Genomic DNA, 16,586 nt, shown 5'->3' with positions numbered 1-16,586 from the left:
GAGCAGAGAGAAATATTGAAATAGTACAGTACAATTATTTGGTCTGTATTCATATAGCTAGTAGTTATGCTGTAAAAAGCCTCCTAAATGGTAAAAAGCCTCAGCATTACAACCCAGGTCCTAAAAAGAAAATTGAGTTTCAGAATGATTCATAAAAGATGATTTATTAACAATTTCATCTCTCCAGTCTACAGAGCACTCCCAGGGCAGGAAAATAGGAGAAGTGCTCATGAAGACTCTAACAAGATGGGAAGTCAAAATGGTCTGCTGTTGGTCACGAATGAACGAATCGACCTCACATATTCTGGAAAAGGAAAAGTACTGTAACATACATAATCAATTAAATCACGGTTCTGGGATAGCAAGAACTAGAGGTCTATACTAAATTTAAAAAGTAGCTGTTTTGAACTAAAATCTGTAGTTCGGACTGGTTGCCATAGAAGAGTAGTGTTAGTCGAGTTAGCTTTGAGTGTGGCAACCTAGCTTAACATCCTACATCTTACATTTAGCTATATTTTCAGAGGATTTTCCATTTCAGTTAACCCCCCACTTGAACACTGTTCTACATAAATGACCCCAGATGGTTCCATGGAGACTGTAATGATGTTTTGACCTACTCATTCCTTATCAGGTCTTCTATAAGCGCAGAGCTAAAGAACTCAATCTATTCAGCATATCTTTAAAACATGGGTGTTCGTTCCTGTCAGAGCTACATGTCAGGCAACACATTGATCATTACAGAGGCCTTTGAGCATCTTCCTATACGAGACCTCATTCCCAATCCTGTCTCATAATTTGAGGACTCTTTGGAAGTCTCTCCTCAAAGGACAGCAATGAGCCTCGTTATAGCTTTGAGAGCCAAAGGCCCTGCTAGGAAAGAAAAACGGCTCATTCCAAGAACCAGTGAATTTAGTTGACATGAAGCAGCTTGTTTATTGACAAGTTATTACTCAAATGTGTTGAGATGATAATTAGGCTGTAGCCAACATCAGGGTTGCACTGTAAAACAGAGGGAAAATACAATCATACAATCAATAAGTAATGTTGAATCATTACCCTCTACATCAGCTGAAGGTGTAATGTACTGTATGTGACCTATAAAAGTTGATGATGACGCCAACATGAATTGATAGTTGGTCACAAATATATATTTTGCTCCGTTAAGTGCCTTCTCGTTATTACGTCCCCTTTAAAATCGACTAGTTAGTGGTTTGTTTCCTCAATCCCTAAGCATTGGCGCGCTGGACCAAGTATATAAAGCAGAAAAAACCTTGATATTGGGTCTCTAGCGTCAGGTTCAAGGACAGTGTTACTGTGTTAGTATTGCTGGAACTGTAACTTCCCAAGTGGTTGACTGTAAGTAGATTTGATAGCTCTGTTGAGCACTTCTATGGTATTTAAACCAAAAGAAGCAGAGAAGGAAAGCTAGTGTGTTTGCAATTTGTTGGGGGATGTGTAGCCCTACGGTAAATGTTCAGTATTATTTTCCTGGTAGAGTGTTTTGTGTAAGTGTCTGTATCTGTGTTTGTGTCTGTTGTTTTCCCTGTGTGACTGTGTCACGGTTGTTTTCCTCCTCATACACAAAGGAATGACTCTGTAGAAAGAGGCCCTGGTGACAGGTAACAATGCCACCAGTCAGAGGGGGGTCCCCACAGAACACAGCCTTCTGGGAGCCCAGCCCAGAATAGATCTGCTGCCCTGGGACTTACCAGGCTCCGTCTGCAGGGGTAAGGTTCAACCAGGAGCAGCAGTTAGACATGATCAGAGCTCTGACTCTTTTCTGATACTAACTCCAGCCAATTTACTGATACCCGACTGCTTCTGTAATAACACTTGACTATCGCACTTCAGCCATTTTCCTTGCTGCCAGTGTGAGTTGGTTTTGAAATGTGATAAGTGAACTGTTCAAAGGGCGAACTGTTCAAGAGGTTGTGTGGAATATGAGACTAAATAGAGAAAATACCGAAAAAATGTGAGGCCAGTGTGATAATGTTACAGGAGGAGCTCTTTAAAAAAGTGATTTGGTAGACCACACATCCTTCTATTTGTGTTGCGTTCAAGGCTGTCACAAGTGTCATTGTGTTATCTTTATTTGAACCTCTCTTTTACGACGGTAAAACACATAAATTACATTAGCAAGACAATCATGACCGAGATGTACACTCAGCCTTCCATAACTTTCTGCCATACAGTGAGAAATTAGAACACCAATCTGGATCCTACTCAGCATTTTGGATTGTGATGAAATATGAAAACAAGAAGAATGTTTCTCATATCACCTTGAAGGCTGGCTCCAATCCAAGACACAAACAAGCAAAACTTAAGCAAACTCAGGTTGAACCCAGAGGAAGCCATATGCTCATGCATAAACGTTGTCCTAATGTTAGATTCTCTTTAGATTCTTAATCTAAGAGATTATCTGGAAATTGCTTGAATAAAAACTAGCAATAAATCAACTCAATGGCCCATAAAGTCAATGACAGAAAGCATCCCATATACAGTTGACGGAAGTTTACATACAACTTAGCCAAATACATTAAAACTCAGTTTTTCACAATTCCTGACATTTAATCCGAGTACAAATTCCCTGTTTTAGGTCAGTTAGGATCACCACTTTATTGTAAGAATGTGAAATGTCAGAATAATAGTAGAGAGAATGATTTATTTCAGCTTATATTTCATTCATCACATTCCCAGTGGGTTAGAAGTTTACACTAAATTAGTATTTAAACCTATCAGTATTTAAATTCTTTAACTTGGGTCAAATGTTTTGGGTAGCCTTTTTATTTTATTTTACTAGGCAAGTCAGTTAGGAACAAATTCTTATTTTCAATGACGGCCTAGGAACAGTGGGTTGCTTGTTCAGGGGCAGAATGACAGATTTGCACCTTGTCAGCTTGGGGATTTGAACTTGCAACCTTTCGGTTACTAGTCCAACACTCGGCTACCCTGCCGCCCCAGCCTTCAACAAGCTTCCCACAAGTTGGGTGAATTTTGGCCCATTCCTCCTAACAGAGCTGGTGTAACTGAGTCAGGTTTGTAGGCCTCCTTGCTCGCACACACTTTTTCAGTTCTGCCCACATATTTTCCATACGATTGAGGTCAGGGCATTGTGATGGCCACTCCAATACCTTGACTTTGTTGTCCTTAAGCCATTTTGCCAAAACTTTGGAAGTATGCTTGGTGTCATTGTCCATTTGGAAGACCCATTTGCGACCAAGCTTTAACTTCCTGACTGATGTCTTGAGATGTGGATATATTGAAGCAACATACTTTTCCTCCCTCATGCAGCCATCTATTTTGTGAAGTGCACCAAGTCCCTCCTGCAGCAAAGAACCCCCACAACATGATGCTACCACCCCCGTGCTTCACAGTTGGAATGGAGTTCTTTGGCTTGCAAGCCTCCCCTTTTTTCCTCCAAACATAACGATGGTCATTATGGCCAAGCAGTTCCATTTTTGTTTCATCAGATCAGAGGACATTTCTCCAAAAAGTACGAACTTTGTCCCCATGTGCAGTTGCAAACCGTAGTCTGAATTTTTATGCCGGTTTTGGAGTAGTGGCTTCTTCCTTGCTGAGCGGCCTTTCAGGTTGTGTCGATATAGGACTAGTTTACTGTGGGTATAGATACTTTTGTACCTGTTTCCTCAAGCATCTTCACAAGGTCCTTTGCTGTTGTTCTGGGATTGATTTTCACTTTTCACACCAAAGTACGTTCATCTCTAGGAGACAGAACGCGTCTCCTTCCTGAGCGGAATGATGGCCGTGTGGTCCCATGGTGTTAATACTTGCATACTATTGTTTGTACAGATGAACGTGGTACCTTCAGGTGTTTGGAAATTCCTCCGAAGGATGAACCAGACTTGTGAAGGTCTACAATTTATTTCTGAGGTCTTGGCTGATTTCTTTTGATTTTCCCATGATGTCAAGCAAAGAGGCACTGGGTTTGGAGGTAGGCCTTGAAATACAGGCCTTGAAATACATGATGTCAATTAGCCTATCAGAAGCTTCTAAAGCCATGACATCATTTTCTGGAATTTTCCAAGCTGTTTAAAGGGACAGTCAACTTAGTGCATGTAAACTTCTGACCCCCTGGAATTGTGATACAGTGGATTATAAGTGAAATAATCTGTCTGTAAACAATGTTGGAAAAATGACTTGTGTCATGTGTCAAAGTAGATGTTCTAACCGACTTGCCAAAACTATAGTTTGTTAACAAGATATTTGTGGAGTGGTTGAAAAACAAGTTGTAATGACTCCAGTGTATGTAAACTTCCAACTTCAACTGTATATCAGTATTATAATCTAGCCCTTGAAATATGATGCCATCACCAATAGCATCATATCTGATGAGTTGCCATAAACTGCCAAAACCTTAAAGAGTGATTCCTTTTTCCTAGAAGAGGCCCTGTATGGTACTTGAAATGAGTCCCTGAGATATGGTTCATGAGTGAGATAACCTGTATGTCCTCTGTTGAGAACGTGTCTAATGAGATAGTCCGTATAATGGTAGAGTGTCCAGTGAAGCAGCACCATAGAATTAGGACTTAGAACTCTGGAATGCATTTGTGTTAATTAGCTAGCAAGACAGTTTTAAAGGAATGATTCCATTTGTCAAATTAAATGAGAAGTTTGCATCACCTATGCCTCTACTGCAATTCATTCCAAATAAACTGTTTTTGGGTTTCTCACTGACTACGATGGCTACCATTTACACCACATTATGGAACTTTGAGGGTTTATGACATAACCCCTCTAATAATTTAATAGGAACTCTATGAGAAGCACTTACGTCTGACGTCTCTGAAGTAGATGGTCTGCCTGTTGGGGTTGAGGAGCTGGATGACTGAGTCATCATTGTTCTTCACCCTGCAGCTGATGGTCGCCATCTCCCCCTCAATCACTGATACATTATCAGTCCCCAGGTTTTGACCTTCAACTGGACAGACAGATGGACAAGAGGAGGAGTGAAACTCATGAAAGTTCTAGAATTACTGCCATTCTGCTTTTATTTCCTAGTGTTCTTTAAATGTATTATTGTCTAGTGTTGATTATTTTGGGATTGAGACACACAAAAACATGTAACAGCATAGGTACCATAACAGACCACGACATTGAACACCATAATACTACATCACACCCACAGAGATGTGAACACAGCCTGACCGCTATAGGCGTATGTTGACTGTACTTGCAGTCACATTCCTAATCCTCCTAATACAATAGAAGGGCCCAGTGCACTGGTTGGCGTTATTGATCTCTCAGCTCAGAGTGGGTCCAGTGACTCTCTGCCAGATGGGTTGTAAGCACTACCTCTCACACACAGAGAAGAATGGAGGGAGAGAGAGAGAGAGAAAGAGAGAGAGAGAGAGAGGTAGGGAAGAAAGGGAAGGTGGAAGAGAGAGAGGGAAGCCAGGAGAGAGAGAGAGAGAGAGAGAGAGACAGACAGACAGAGCTGAATTATAGCTCTCCATTTGAGTCTGTGAGCACAGGGCTTTAGTCTCCATCTCTTAGGAATCACAGCCTTGTCAGCCACTGAGTCAGCCGCTGACTGAGTATATCCACACCTGTGGCTGCCTACCTGGTCATTATTTTCACAGAACTCTGCCCTCATCATTAAAGCCTGAAACCAAGCATCCATTTGTGTTTGACAAAGAAAAAAGGTTTGTTTTCAGCCTTCCAGGTGAGAGAGGGGGTAAATCAAAAGTCACCTTGTGCTATATTTATCCGGCAGGAGCCAAAAGGCATAAAAAGAAGAATGGAGAATGCTTTTAAACGCCTTGGATTAGCACCAGGAGAGGAACAAGACTCCCAGCAATAGCCCAAAGAAACATACATAGCACATTTGCATGCCTGAGTTGTCAGACACCTCCAAACTGGGCTGACATTTACAAAGTGGAAAAAAAGCACCTGCCTTTTCAGATAGTGATAATGGGAATAGACAGCCAAACTAACAGGATTCAAATGAGCTGAGAGAATGCAGCGAGCAGCAAGAAATGAACTTCCTGTGGAGAAATACACCTCAGACCTGTATGTAGCAATGAACTTTCCATTTCATTCCACATCACAGATATTGGTTCATCAAGTGATGACTGAAAATGGACATTGATATTGAGCAGATATTGAGCAGAGTACAGTACATTCTGTACTAAATAGGTAGTATCTTGAGGTATTTGAGTGTTATCTTATAGTAAGGAAAGACTTGTTTTAATTGAAGTGTGCTGTTTTTAAACTGTCTTAATTGAGTGTCTGTGATGTTTGAGGAATCCCTCTGTTTTATCATTAGAAAAGCCTCTGTTTTCAACTACCTCTGAAGTGTGAATGTATAGTGGACTACTAGACCATAGCAAAATACTTGGTTGATCATTAACTCCTTATAACACAATCAAATTCATGTTTATTAAGTGTGCTCCAATGTTGGAATATGGAAGTGTGTAATTCATTTGAGGGTGTCTGACTGAAACCTGAAAGGCAGCTCTGACATACGTATAGTAAGCAGGCCTACCCCAACAGAGGAGCCCACAGTATGTTTTGAAGTCTGTTTTGATTTCAGTTTTGTTAAAGTAATATAGCTGGCAGTCAAAACAGCAACATGAAGGAGCCTCAAAGCTAGGTTATTCTGGAACATGACTGCTAGTGAAAATATCCATAACGTTTCAGCAGCCCTTAGCAGGGTTGGGTCCTGTCCAATATCCCTGGCTCATCTCCAATTCAAAACACACATAAATAACGGCGCTGTGATTAGCAATCCCATCAAAGGGAAAACAGGCCACTTTACGGAACATGGAGGGTTTTTTGCAATTCTAGTAAACATTTTCAATTGCCTCAGCATCCTGGTCATGATTGGGTACAAATGAGGAGAGGCAGTCATTAATTCCTGGTGGCGGGAGAGAGAGAGAGAGGTGGGCTGAGACAAGGCAGGGCGCAGATGACTGGTTGATAAATTCACACTCCTTCCAGCAGCTGTCTTGGAGTGCGACGCTCCAGTATTGCCACACATGGCCGCCCTCCTGTTCCTCTATCAGAACACACTGAATGACACAGTGAAAGATAATTAATTACAGGGCCTTCAAAGGTCTGTGAACTCAAAGCTGGGATGTTACATCAGCGGTCTGACATGGGCATCATCAACAAGCAGCTCATAATGCAAGACACCGAGAAGAAACCCTGACGCTAACTTTCAGAAGTTGGGAGAAATGAAGTTCCTCTCTTCATTCCTTCCCAGATGTTAAGAAAAGGCACCTTTTGATTCAAATTCCTTTTTTCTTTGAACTTCTCTCTCTTTGAATTTTTTCATCAAAAGACATGAAAGGGGCAGTGGAAAGCAGGACAGCGCCAGGCCCCTGTTTCCTCTCCACTGAGTCACCGATGTCTGGAGCGGCCCTGTCCTTTTCAAAGAAGAACCAGCTATCCAGCCGGAGCTACTTATCTGACAGGCCGGTCGGACCAAGCTATCTTTTCAGCCAGAGATAGCTAGGTGCGGCCGGCCAGATAGCTAGGTTAAGTTCATAGACCTTTGAAGGCTCTGCAATTAGCCATCTGGCTGGGCGGAGCTACCTATCTCACTGGCCAGCCGGACCAAGCTATCTGGCCGGCTGGCCGGACCTATCTGACCGGCCGGAACTACCTAGATATCTGGCCGGCTGAATGCTATCTGGCCAGTCGGCCGAACAGAACTATCTGGCCGAACCTACACAATATATACAGAAGTATGTGGACACCCCTTCAAATGAGTGTATTTGGCTATTTCAGCCACCCCCGTTGCTAACAGGTTTATAAAATCGAGCACAAAGCCATGCAATCTCCATAGACAAACATTGACAGTATAATGGACTTACTGAAAAGCTCATTGACTTTCAACGTGGCACCGTCATTGGAGGCCACCTTTCCAACAAGACAGTTTGTTAAATTTCTGCCCCGCTAGAGCTACCCCGGTCAACTGTAAGTGCTGTTATTGTGAAGTGGAAACCTCTAGGAGCAACAATGACTCAGCCGCGAAGTGACAGGCCACACAAACGCACAGAATGGGACAACCGAGTGCTGAAGCGCGTAGCGCGTAAAATTCTTCTGCCCTCAGTTGCAACACTACTGAGTTCCAAACTGTCTTTGGCAGCAACGTCAGCACAAGAACTGTTCATCGGGAGATTCATGAAATGGGTTTCCATGACCGACCAGCTGCACACAAGCCTAAGATCACCATGTGCAATGCCAAACATCGGCTGGAGTGGTGTAAAGCTCGCCGCCATTGGACTCTGGAGCAGTGGAAACGCATTCTCTGGAGTGATGAATCACACTTCACCATCTAGCAGTCCGACAGACTAATCTGGGTTTGGGGGATGCTAGGAGAACGCTATCTGCCACAATGTATAGTGCCAACTGTAGGGTTTGGTGGAGGAGGAATAATGGTCTGGGGCTGTTTTTCATGGTTCAGGCTAGGCCCCTTAGTTCCAGTGAAGGGAAATCTTAATGCTACAGAGTACAATGACATTCCAGATGATTCTGTGCTTCCAACTTTGTGGCAACAGTTTGGGGGAAGACTCTTTCCTGTATCAGCATGACAATGTCCCCGTGCACAAAGCGAGGTCCATAAAGAAATGGTGTGTTGAGATCGGTGTGGAAGAACTTGACTGGCCTCAACCCCATCGAACACCTTTGGAATGAATTGTAACGCTGACTGTGAGCCAGGTCTAATCTCCCAGCCTCAATCCCCGACCTCACTAATGCTCTTGTGGCTGAATGCAAGCAAGACCCCGCAGCAAGGTTTCAACATCTAGTAGTATGCCTTCCCAGAAGAGTGGAGGCTTTTTAGCAGCTACGGTGGGACCAATTCCATAAATTCCCATGATTTAGGAATGAGATGTACAACGAGCAAGTGTCCACATACTTTTGGTATGTAGTGTATCTGGCTGGCCGGACCTAGCTATCTAGCCGACCGGCCGACCGGATCTATCTTACCGCATTAAGAATGACTGAAAATGGCTCTCTTTCTCACGCTCCTATTCTCTGCCCCTTGAGATACATACATCTCCAGCTCAGTAATTAAGCCCTGCTCTCTAAGAAGGGAAGCTCTTTCAAGGACATCTGTGAGTAAAAAGCCATAATATCATTGGACATTATTAGACCTTCACTGTTTCAAGGCTTCTCTGCGTCGTAGCAGGATTTCTAATGTTTTAGGCCTTCTAATGTAATCTCTTTTATCTCTGAAAACAATCTCTCACTAAGTTTCATCATGTTTCTGATGTGATGTCAGATGTCTGATGCTGCTTTGACAAGGCTTTGTCTGAATAGAGATGTACAGAGAAAAGCATCTCTCCTGTACTCTATTATCTTATGCAGATTGTGCCATGTTCACTGCAGATCAATGTTGGGGACTGCTCAATCTCATGTTCCACTGTACTGGCAGGTTAGAGGCTCTTTGTGTTTGATGTGTCTTCCTAAGTGTGATAGAGAGACAAGGGGAGCTTCTAGCCTAGTAGTAGTAGTGTTAGACATGGGCTTTCACAATACAGAATGTTCACCTTCGGTTTAGTGTAGGCTACCAGAGTCACTTTGTACATACTAGTCATGTGTCAACCAAAAGAAAACTACATGTAGACAACAATATAATGCACATATAGTAAACATAATGACAGTAGCCAATAACAACAGGGAATGTAGAATGTACTCTGCCACCATCTGACATAGTCTTATTTGAAACGGTTTCTATTCACACGATTGTAGCTGTGCTATACAAGTACAATCAAATTGGCAGTAGATTGACATATGATTGTAGACATTGCACAGCACATGAACACATAACTCGATGCTTTACACAAATCAATAAAGAGCAGGGGGAGCAAATGCATCAGACATCGTCAGACGAACATCAGAGGAAAATCAAAAGTACCTGACAAGGTCTCAGCGGCTCCTGTTGCAGCAGTAGAGAAGGAAAGAAGGAAGACAGAACAATTGTAAGCAAAGGCCCATATTCATGATAAGACGGACACATTGTAAGCAGAGGCCCATATTCATGATAAGACGGACACATTGTAAGCAGAGGCCCATATTCATGATAAGACGGACACATTGTAAGCAGAGGCCCATATTCACGATAAGACGGACACATTGTAAGCAGAGGCCCATATTCATGATAAGACGGACACATTGTAAGCAGAGGCCCATATTCATGATAAGACGTACACATTGTAAGCAGAGGCCCATATTCACGATAAGATGGACACATTGTAAGCAGAGGCCCATATTCATGATAAGACGGACACATTGTAAGCAGAGGCCCATATTCATGACAAGACGGACACATTGTAAGCAGAGGCCCATATTCACGATAAGACGGACACATTGTTAGCAGAGGCCCATATTCATGATAAGACGGACACATTGTAAGCAGAGGCCCATATTCATGATAAGATGGACACATTGTAAGCAGAGGCCCATATTCACGATAAGACGGACACATTGTAAGCAGAGGCCCATATTCACGATAAGACGGACACATTGTAAACAGAGGCCCATATTCACGATAAGACGGACACATTGTAAGCAGAGGCCCATATTCACGATAAGACGGACACATTGTAAGCAGAGGCCCATATTCATGATAAGACGGACACATTGTAAGCAGAGGCCCATATTCATTTATAATTCACACAGAAGGTAACTCTGTCAAAACTCATCTCATTTTGGATGAGTCATAATCCATTGGTTTTAGTGCTTCCTCACTTATATTTTAGAGGCTGGCATAAATCCCAAAAGTGTGTCGACCGAAAATTCCAATACCGAAGATTCCAATATACTTTCCTGAAAGTGATTGAGTATTTGAGATTGTATAGCTTTACAACCCCGTATTTTTTATAACCACTGTAAAGTTTCAGTCAATTTGGGGGCTATTAATATGGAGCAGCTCGGGGGTAGATAGTTAGCTATCTGTGGACTTTGTTTTTCCCAGCCTCTCTCTGTTTGAGATTCAAGCCAGCCCAGGGCTGGAGCAGCCTCTGCCGAATGAAGGTCCCCTGAGAGCCCTGGGGCACACCAGAATTTGCCCGCTTGGAACAGTGGCCAGTCGCCCGAGACTGGCATCTCACACCAGCTGGTCATGGGAGACTGGCATTTTCCCTACGGCACCACCCTGGGCATCCTGGACTCACAGCACCGCTCTAAGTGGTAAGCCTATTACGCAGGCTAACATCTAATTGGACCACCTCGTGAAGAGCAAGCAGGCACACACTAGTCTTCTTGCCTGAGTTATCATCTTTGACCTAACCTGAATGGAAGGCATGTCCTTGTTATGCTTTCTCAGCCTTGTATGAATCCTCACAGGAGACAAATCACATACCAGCACATAATAATATAGGTACCTCTCAGATTATAAATCATATAGAAAGTCTGTATTTCTGTTATAGTATGAGGAGTGAGGATGTAATATATATATATCAGTTTTCTCAGCCTAGTTCAGAACTGTATTAATAGGGAAAAGTGTACAGCCACAGATAGGACTATTATAAATAGCCGCTGGTCTTGTCTCTTGTCCCCAGCGCGCCCCTGCTACCCCCCTACCCTCCCCTGTACTCCCCTGTACCTGGAGCACATTAGGCAGGAGTTATGAGGTGCCAGCCAGGCTGTGATTAGATGTCATGGCTGTCGCTCTGCTTAGACAGCACTGATAGACAGATTTCAGGGGAAATGCGTGTGATGCTATTCCCTGCAAGTGGCGGCCTCCACTGTAATCTGTCAATCATAGAGGATGAGGCCAGACAGGCCCACCGTCCTCCAAATAAAGCCTGTCCTTGTCTGGGTCTGCTCTCCTACTCTCCTAACCCATATTCCTTAGACTTCTGTATTTTATTGTACTTCGACAGAATCTGCAAATGTCTGATATATCAGTGTATGAATAAGAATGACAGTCAACGAGTGTTCTTTGTAGTGTATTACCTGACAGATAGTAGAATCTACAAACTATCTGATCATTAGATAATATGTTCATGCTTTTAGACAATACTAGCAGTGTACAGCGGACTGTCATCTGGGTGAATCCACAGAGCTGCAGTACACTCTGTGAGCTAGACTGATATCTCTGCAGACGGTCTCTCTCTGTGAGTGTGGAGGAGAGCAACCTCTCTTTCCAGGCTGCTGGGTAATAGCAGTTGGGGAAAGGTAACTCACCCTCTCTATGCTGGCATGGTGTCATTAAATGTATGGGCCTCCTTTGAGGAAACATTTTTCCTTCTTATTTCCAGCCATGATCAGCAGCTTATCGCATGTTATCAGTGTGTGTGTTCACACCGCATGTGTGGTGACAGCAGGAGAAGGATGCTGGGGTGCTGTGCGGCCCAGGCAGTGTCCTCTCCTCTAGTGTGTGTGTGTGTGTGTGTGTGTGTGTGTGTGTGTGTGTGTGTGTGTGTGTGTGTGTGTGTGTGTGAGTGAGTGAGTGTGTGTGTGTGTGTGTGAGTGAGTGTGTGTCCCACTGTGTGTCCCTTTCATTTAATTAAAAGGTTGGGTGGAGGGATGCAGACCTTTTTCTTAAAATACATTTGATGGAAAGCCTGTACCTGCTGAGTAGACCCAAGGAACACAGATTGGCTGCTGTGGTCATCATTTTCCAAACAGCAAGCCATTAGATGGTTTAAGACCTTTTCTCAGAAGTCTTAACACTGTCCAGATACCTTCTGTGACCTCTAGGATTGGTGTCCTAGCCAGTGTCTAACCACAACAAATGCTCACACGCTCCTGTGTTTACTTCTAGGGGTGGACGTTCTACAAATAAACAGCTAGAAACAATTTTAATACTGTACATTAAACCTGGGATTTGAAAGCCATTACTGTAGTAATCACTCACACTCCTGCTGAGTTCATTTAATATTTGTCTCAGACTCAAGTCAAATACCATAATATACACTGAGTGTACAAAACATTGACACCTGCTCTTTCCATGACATAGACTGACCAGGTAAATCCAGGTGAAATCTATGATCCCTGCAATCAGTGTAGATGAAGGGGAGGAGACAGGTAAAAAATATTTTTTAAGCCTTGAGACAATTGAGACATGGATTGTGTATGTGTGCCATTCAGAGGGTGAAGGGGCAAGAGAAATATTTAGGTGCTTTTGAACAGTTTATGGTAGCAGGTACCAGGCGCACCGGTTTGTGTCAAGAACTACAACGCTGCAGTTTCCAATCTGTATCAAGAATGGTCCACCATCCAAAGGACATACAGCCAACTTGATACAACTGCGGGAAGCATTGGAGTCAACATGAGCCAGCATCCCTGTGGAACGCTTTCGACACCTTATAGAGTCCATGCCCTGATGAATTGAGGCTGTTCTGAGGGCAAAAGTGGGGTGTGCAACTCAATATGAGGAAGATGTTCTTAATGTTTTGTACACTCAGTGTAGTCCACTGTGCAAACACTGGACAAAATGTGACACCCCAGCTATCTGTATAGTTGCCTGCAGCAGAGCGCTTTAGAGGGAGGTGTCAAGAGCAGCTACAGCTCAACAGAGAGAGCTGCTCTGTACTCCCACCGTTTTGTCAGATATGGCTTAATGCAGGTATCTGGTTGCCTGTGGAATATCTGTGAAAACACTTACCTATAGCACCACAGGGACTGCTCAGGCTAATTCGTCTCCATGGCAGACAGTAACATGTTAATCAAGTCAGCTTACCAGGAACACATCTACAGGCTGTTCCGTCATACTGCAGTCAAAGGGGATTATGTATGTATCCCCACATAAACAGTTTCCCGATGGCCAGAGGAGGTTTAACTGCACCTTATTCATGGAACATACAAAAAGACACTGGAGCTCAGCCGTGACAACCTCTCACTGGATATGCCTGATTTCATGCTCTGAATATTAATATGGGCCTTTAGCAAACCCCTGAGCACAAGCACATAAGCACACACACACACACACGTATGCATGCACACACACACATGTTTGCACGCACGTACACACACACACACACACATACACACACACGTGCACGTGCCAGCAGATGTGTGCACACACACACACACACACACACACACACACACACACACACACACACACACACACACACACACACACACACACACACACACACACACACACACAGTTGAAGCCTGGCATGTTAGAGATTACTAACTAACAAATTCACAGATAACTAACTAACAATTCAGAGGGATTGAACAGTATTCTCCCATGGTGAGTTCACAGTGTGAGTTTCTGGTATTCAAGGGCTAGTTGGTAAGGAAGCTAAAGTATGTGAGGATCTGAATATTGTATCATGTTTGTCTGAAAGCAATACGTGTTAATAAGCTCTTCAATCAGAACTTCAACTCCTCTCTGTAACACAAAATTAATGTCTTCATTCTGAGAGCAGAAATAACAGAAAATATAGAAGCTGAAAGAGAACTCTGCCATTGCCTGTCTCAGGTTGTGGTTGTGTTAGAGATACACGCCTCCGACTGGATGCCTAGCAGCCCCGCCAGCTGCCATCTCTCACTCTAAAACATGTCACACATACAAAGCTTTCTCTGCATGTTGTACAGGCCTGTACTGTATATCTGTACAGAATAGGGGGCTCCTTTATTAATAAAAAATGAACGTAGAAACCAACAAAGCAACAAACTATCGCTATGTCACCATGACACTTCAAAGTCACTCTGGTGTTTGACATAGCAAAATATAAATGACCACAGAACACCATTTTCCCCCCCAAGAAAACAATCCAACAAGGAGAAGGAACCAAAGCCATTATCCAACTACAGTGACACCTCAGCCTCGCACAGTCATCCAAAATAGATTTGAAATGATCCAAAGATCTTGAAAAAACAACCAATATCAGTATAAGCATGATTCTGCATTGTGTTATGCTAGCACGAATGGTTGGCACGAATGGTTGGCGCGAATGGTTGGCACGAATGGTTGGCGCGAATGGTTGGGTAAGCACTGACTTCAAGGCTGCCGTTACAATACGCAATGTTTGCATCCACACACCACAGGGCTTTATAGAGAAACAGATCATAGTGAATGCTTAACCCCCCGGCTGTGAGACACACACATCTTATTCACCATGTCTGTTCAGCTAAAGCCCTGTCTTCCATCTGGCTCCAGAGGGAGCGATCACACAGAGCCCTGCTTCTTTTCAACCCGGTCTCAGGTGGAGGCGAGGCAGCAGGAGCGTTAGTGTTAATGCCGCTGGAGAGCACACAAAGCTCTGACTCAGTGCTCGCCTCTGATTGCATTGTACTCACATGCAGTTTTTAAAAAAATCAAAGCTTAGAAAGAGTCTTATACAGGTGTAATAACTGCCTCTTTTCTATTTTTATTTTATTTTTATCTTCGGGGAGGACACATATCTTTTTTTTGTTTTTACAGCTTTTCTGCTACATATACATACATTTTACATACACATTTGACATACATGGTACTTTTATATACAGCAATAACATACAGTAACAATAATACATTACCGAACATAAACTCTTTAATCCCACCCCTCAGCCACTCTCAGCCCATCCCACCTATCACCATAGACCTCAGCTCTTTAATCCCACCCCTCAGCCACTCTCAGCCCATCCCACCTATCGCCATAGACCTCAGCTCTTTAATCCCACCCCTCAGCCACCCTCAGCCCATCTCACCTATCACCATAGACCTCAGCTCTTTAATCCCACCCCTCAGCCACCCTCAGCCCATCCCACCTATCGCCATAGACCTCAGCTCTTTAATCCCACCCCTCAGCCACTCTCAGCCCATCTCACCTATCACCATAGACCTCAGCTCTTTAATCCCACCCCTCAGCCACTCTCAGCCCATCCCACCTATCACCATAGACCTCAGCTCTTTAATCCCACCCCTCAGCCACTCTCAGCCCATCTCACCTATCACCATAGACCTCAGCTCTTTAATCCCACCCCTCAGCCACCCTCAGCCCATCCCACCTATCGCCATAGACCTCAGCTCTTTAATCCCACCCCTCAGCCACTCTCAGCCCATGCCACCTATCACCATAGACCTCAGCTCTTTAATCCCACCCCTCAGCCACTCTCAGACCATCCCACCTATCACCATAGACCTCAGCTCTTTAATCCCACCCCTCAGCCACTCTCAGACCATCCCACCTATCACCATAGACCTCAGCTCTTTAATCCCACCCATCAGACACTCTCAGACCATCCCACCTATCACCATAGAACACCCTCGTTTGGTTTCCATGTGCCATATCTTTTTCAATATAGCTGTGATGTTTTACATACATTTTGAAATGTTATTTTCTTTTCGTTATGGCGACATTGTTCCCCTTTATCTAATGTGGTGCCATGCAAGGGGCATACAAGCACTGTGCTGATGCTTGACGGGACAGATTGGGATGTGTGTGTATGTGTGTGTGTGTGTGCTTGCGTGCATGTGTCTCTGTGTGTATGCATGTGTTTGTATGTACATGTACGCGTGCATATGCTTGTGTGGGTTCATTTGTGTACATGCATGTGTTTGTGATTGTGTGTCGGGGGGTAATTAGGACATCAGTAGAAGCCTCTGACAGGCCTGTCATCTCCACAGCCTGTCCAGCAAGGAGACAGGGGTCAGAGGGGGTAAGAGGGGCTGG

General features: G+C 43.7%; 1 protein-coding gene across 3 annotated transcripts in view; it reads right to left on the bottom strand.

The window, feature by feature from the left end:
- Positions 1-16,586, bottom strand: part of cadm1b (cell adhesion molecule 1b) — a 155,631-nt gene that overhangs the window by 40,381 nt on the left and 98,664 nt on the right. For 2 of the 3 annotated variants that reach the window (XM_024442947.2, XM_024442949.2), the window contains exons 2-3: positions 9,887-9,907; positions 4,793-4,939 (exon numbers count right to left, since the gene is read on the bottom strand). In XM_024442947.2, coding sequence (XP_024298715.2) covers positions 4,793-4,939; positions 9,887-9,907 — 168 coding nt within the window. The remainder of the gene's footprint in view (positions 1-4,792; positions 4,940-9,886; positions 9,908-16,586) is intronic. The other variant, XM_024442948.2, reaches the window with a different exon arrangement.

The sequence above is a fragment of the Oncorhynchus tshawytscha genome, linkage group LG13 (assembly GCF_018296145.1).
Source record: "Oncorhynchus tshawytscha isolate Ot180627B linkage group LG13, Otsh_v2.0, whole genome shotgun sequence".
NCBI classification, from domain to species: domain Eukaryota; kingdom Metazoa; phylum Chordata; class Actinopteri; order Salmoniformes; family Salmonidae; genus Oncorhynchus; species Oncorhynchus tshawytscha.
This window is presented reverse-complemented; position numbering and strand designations above follow the sequence as displayed.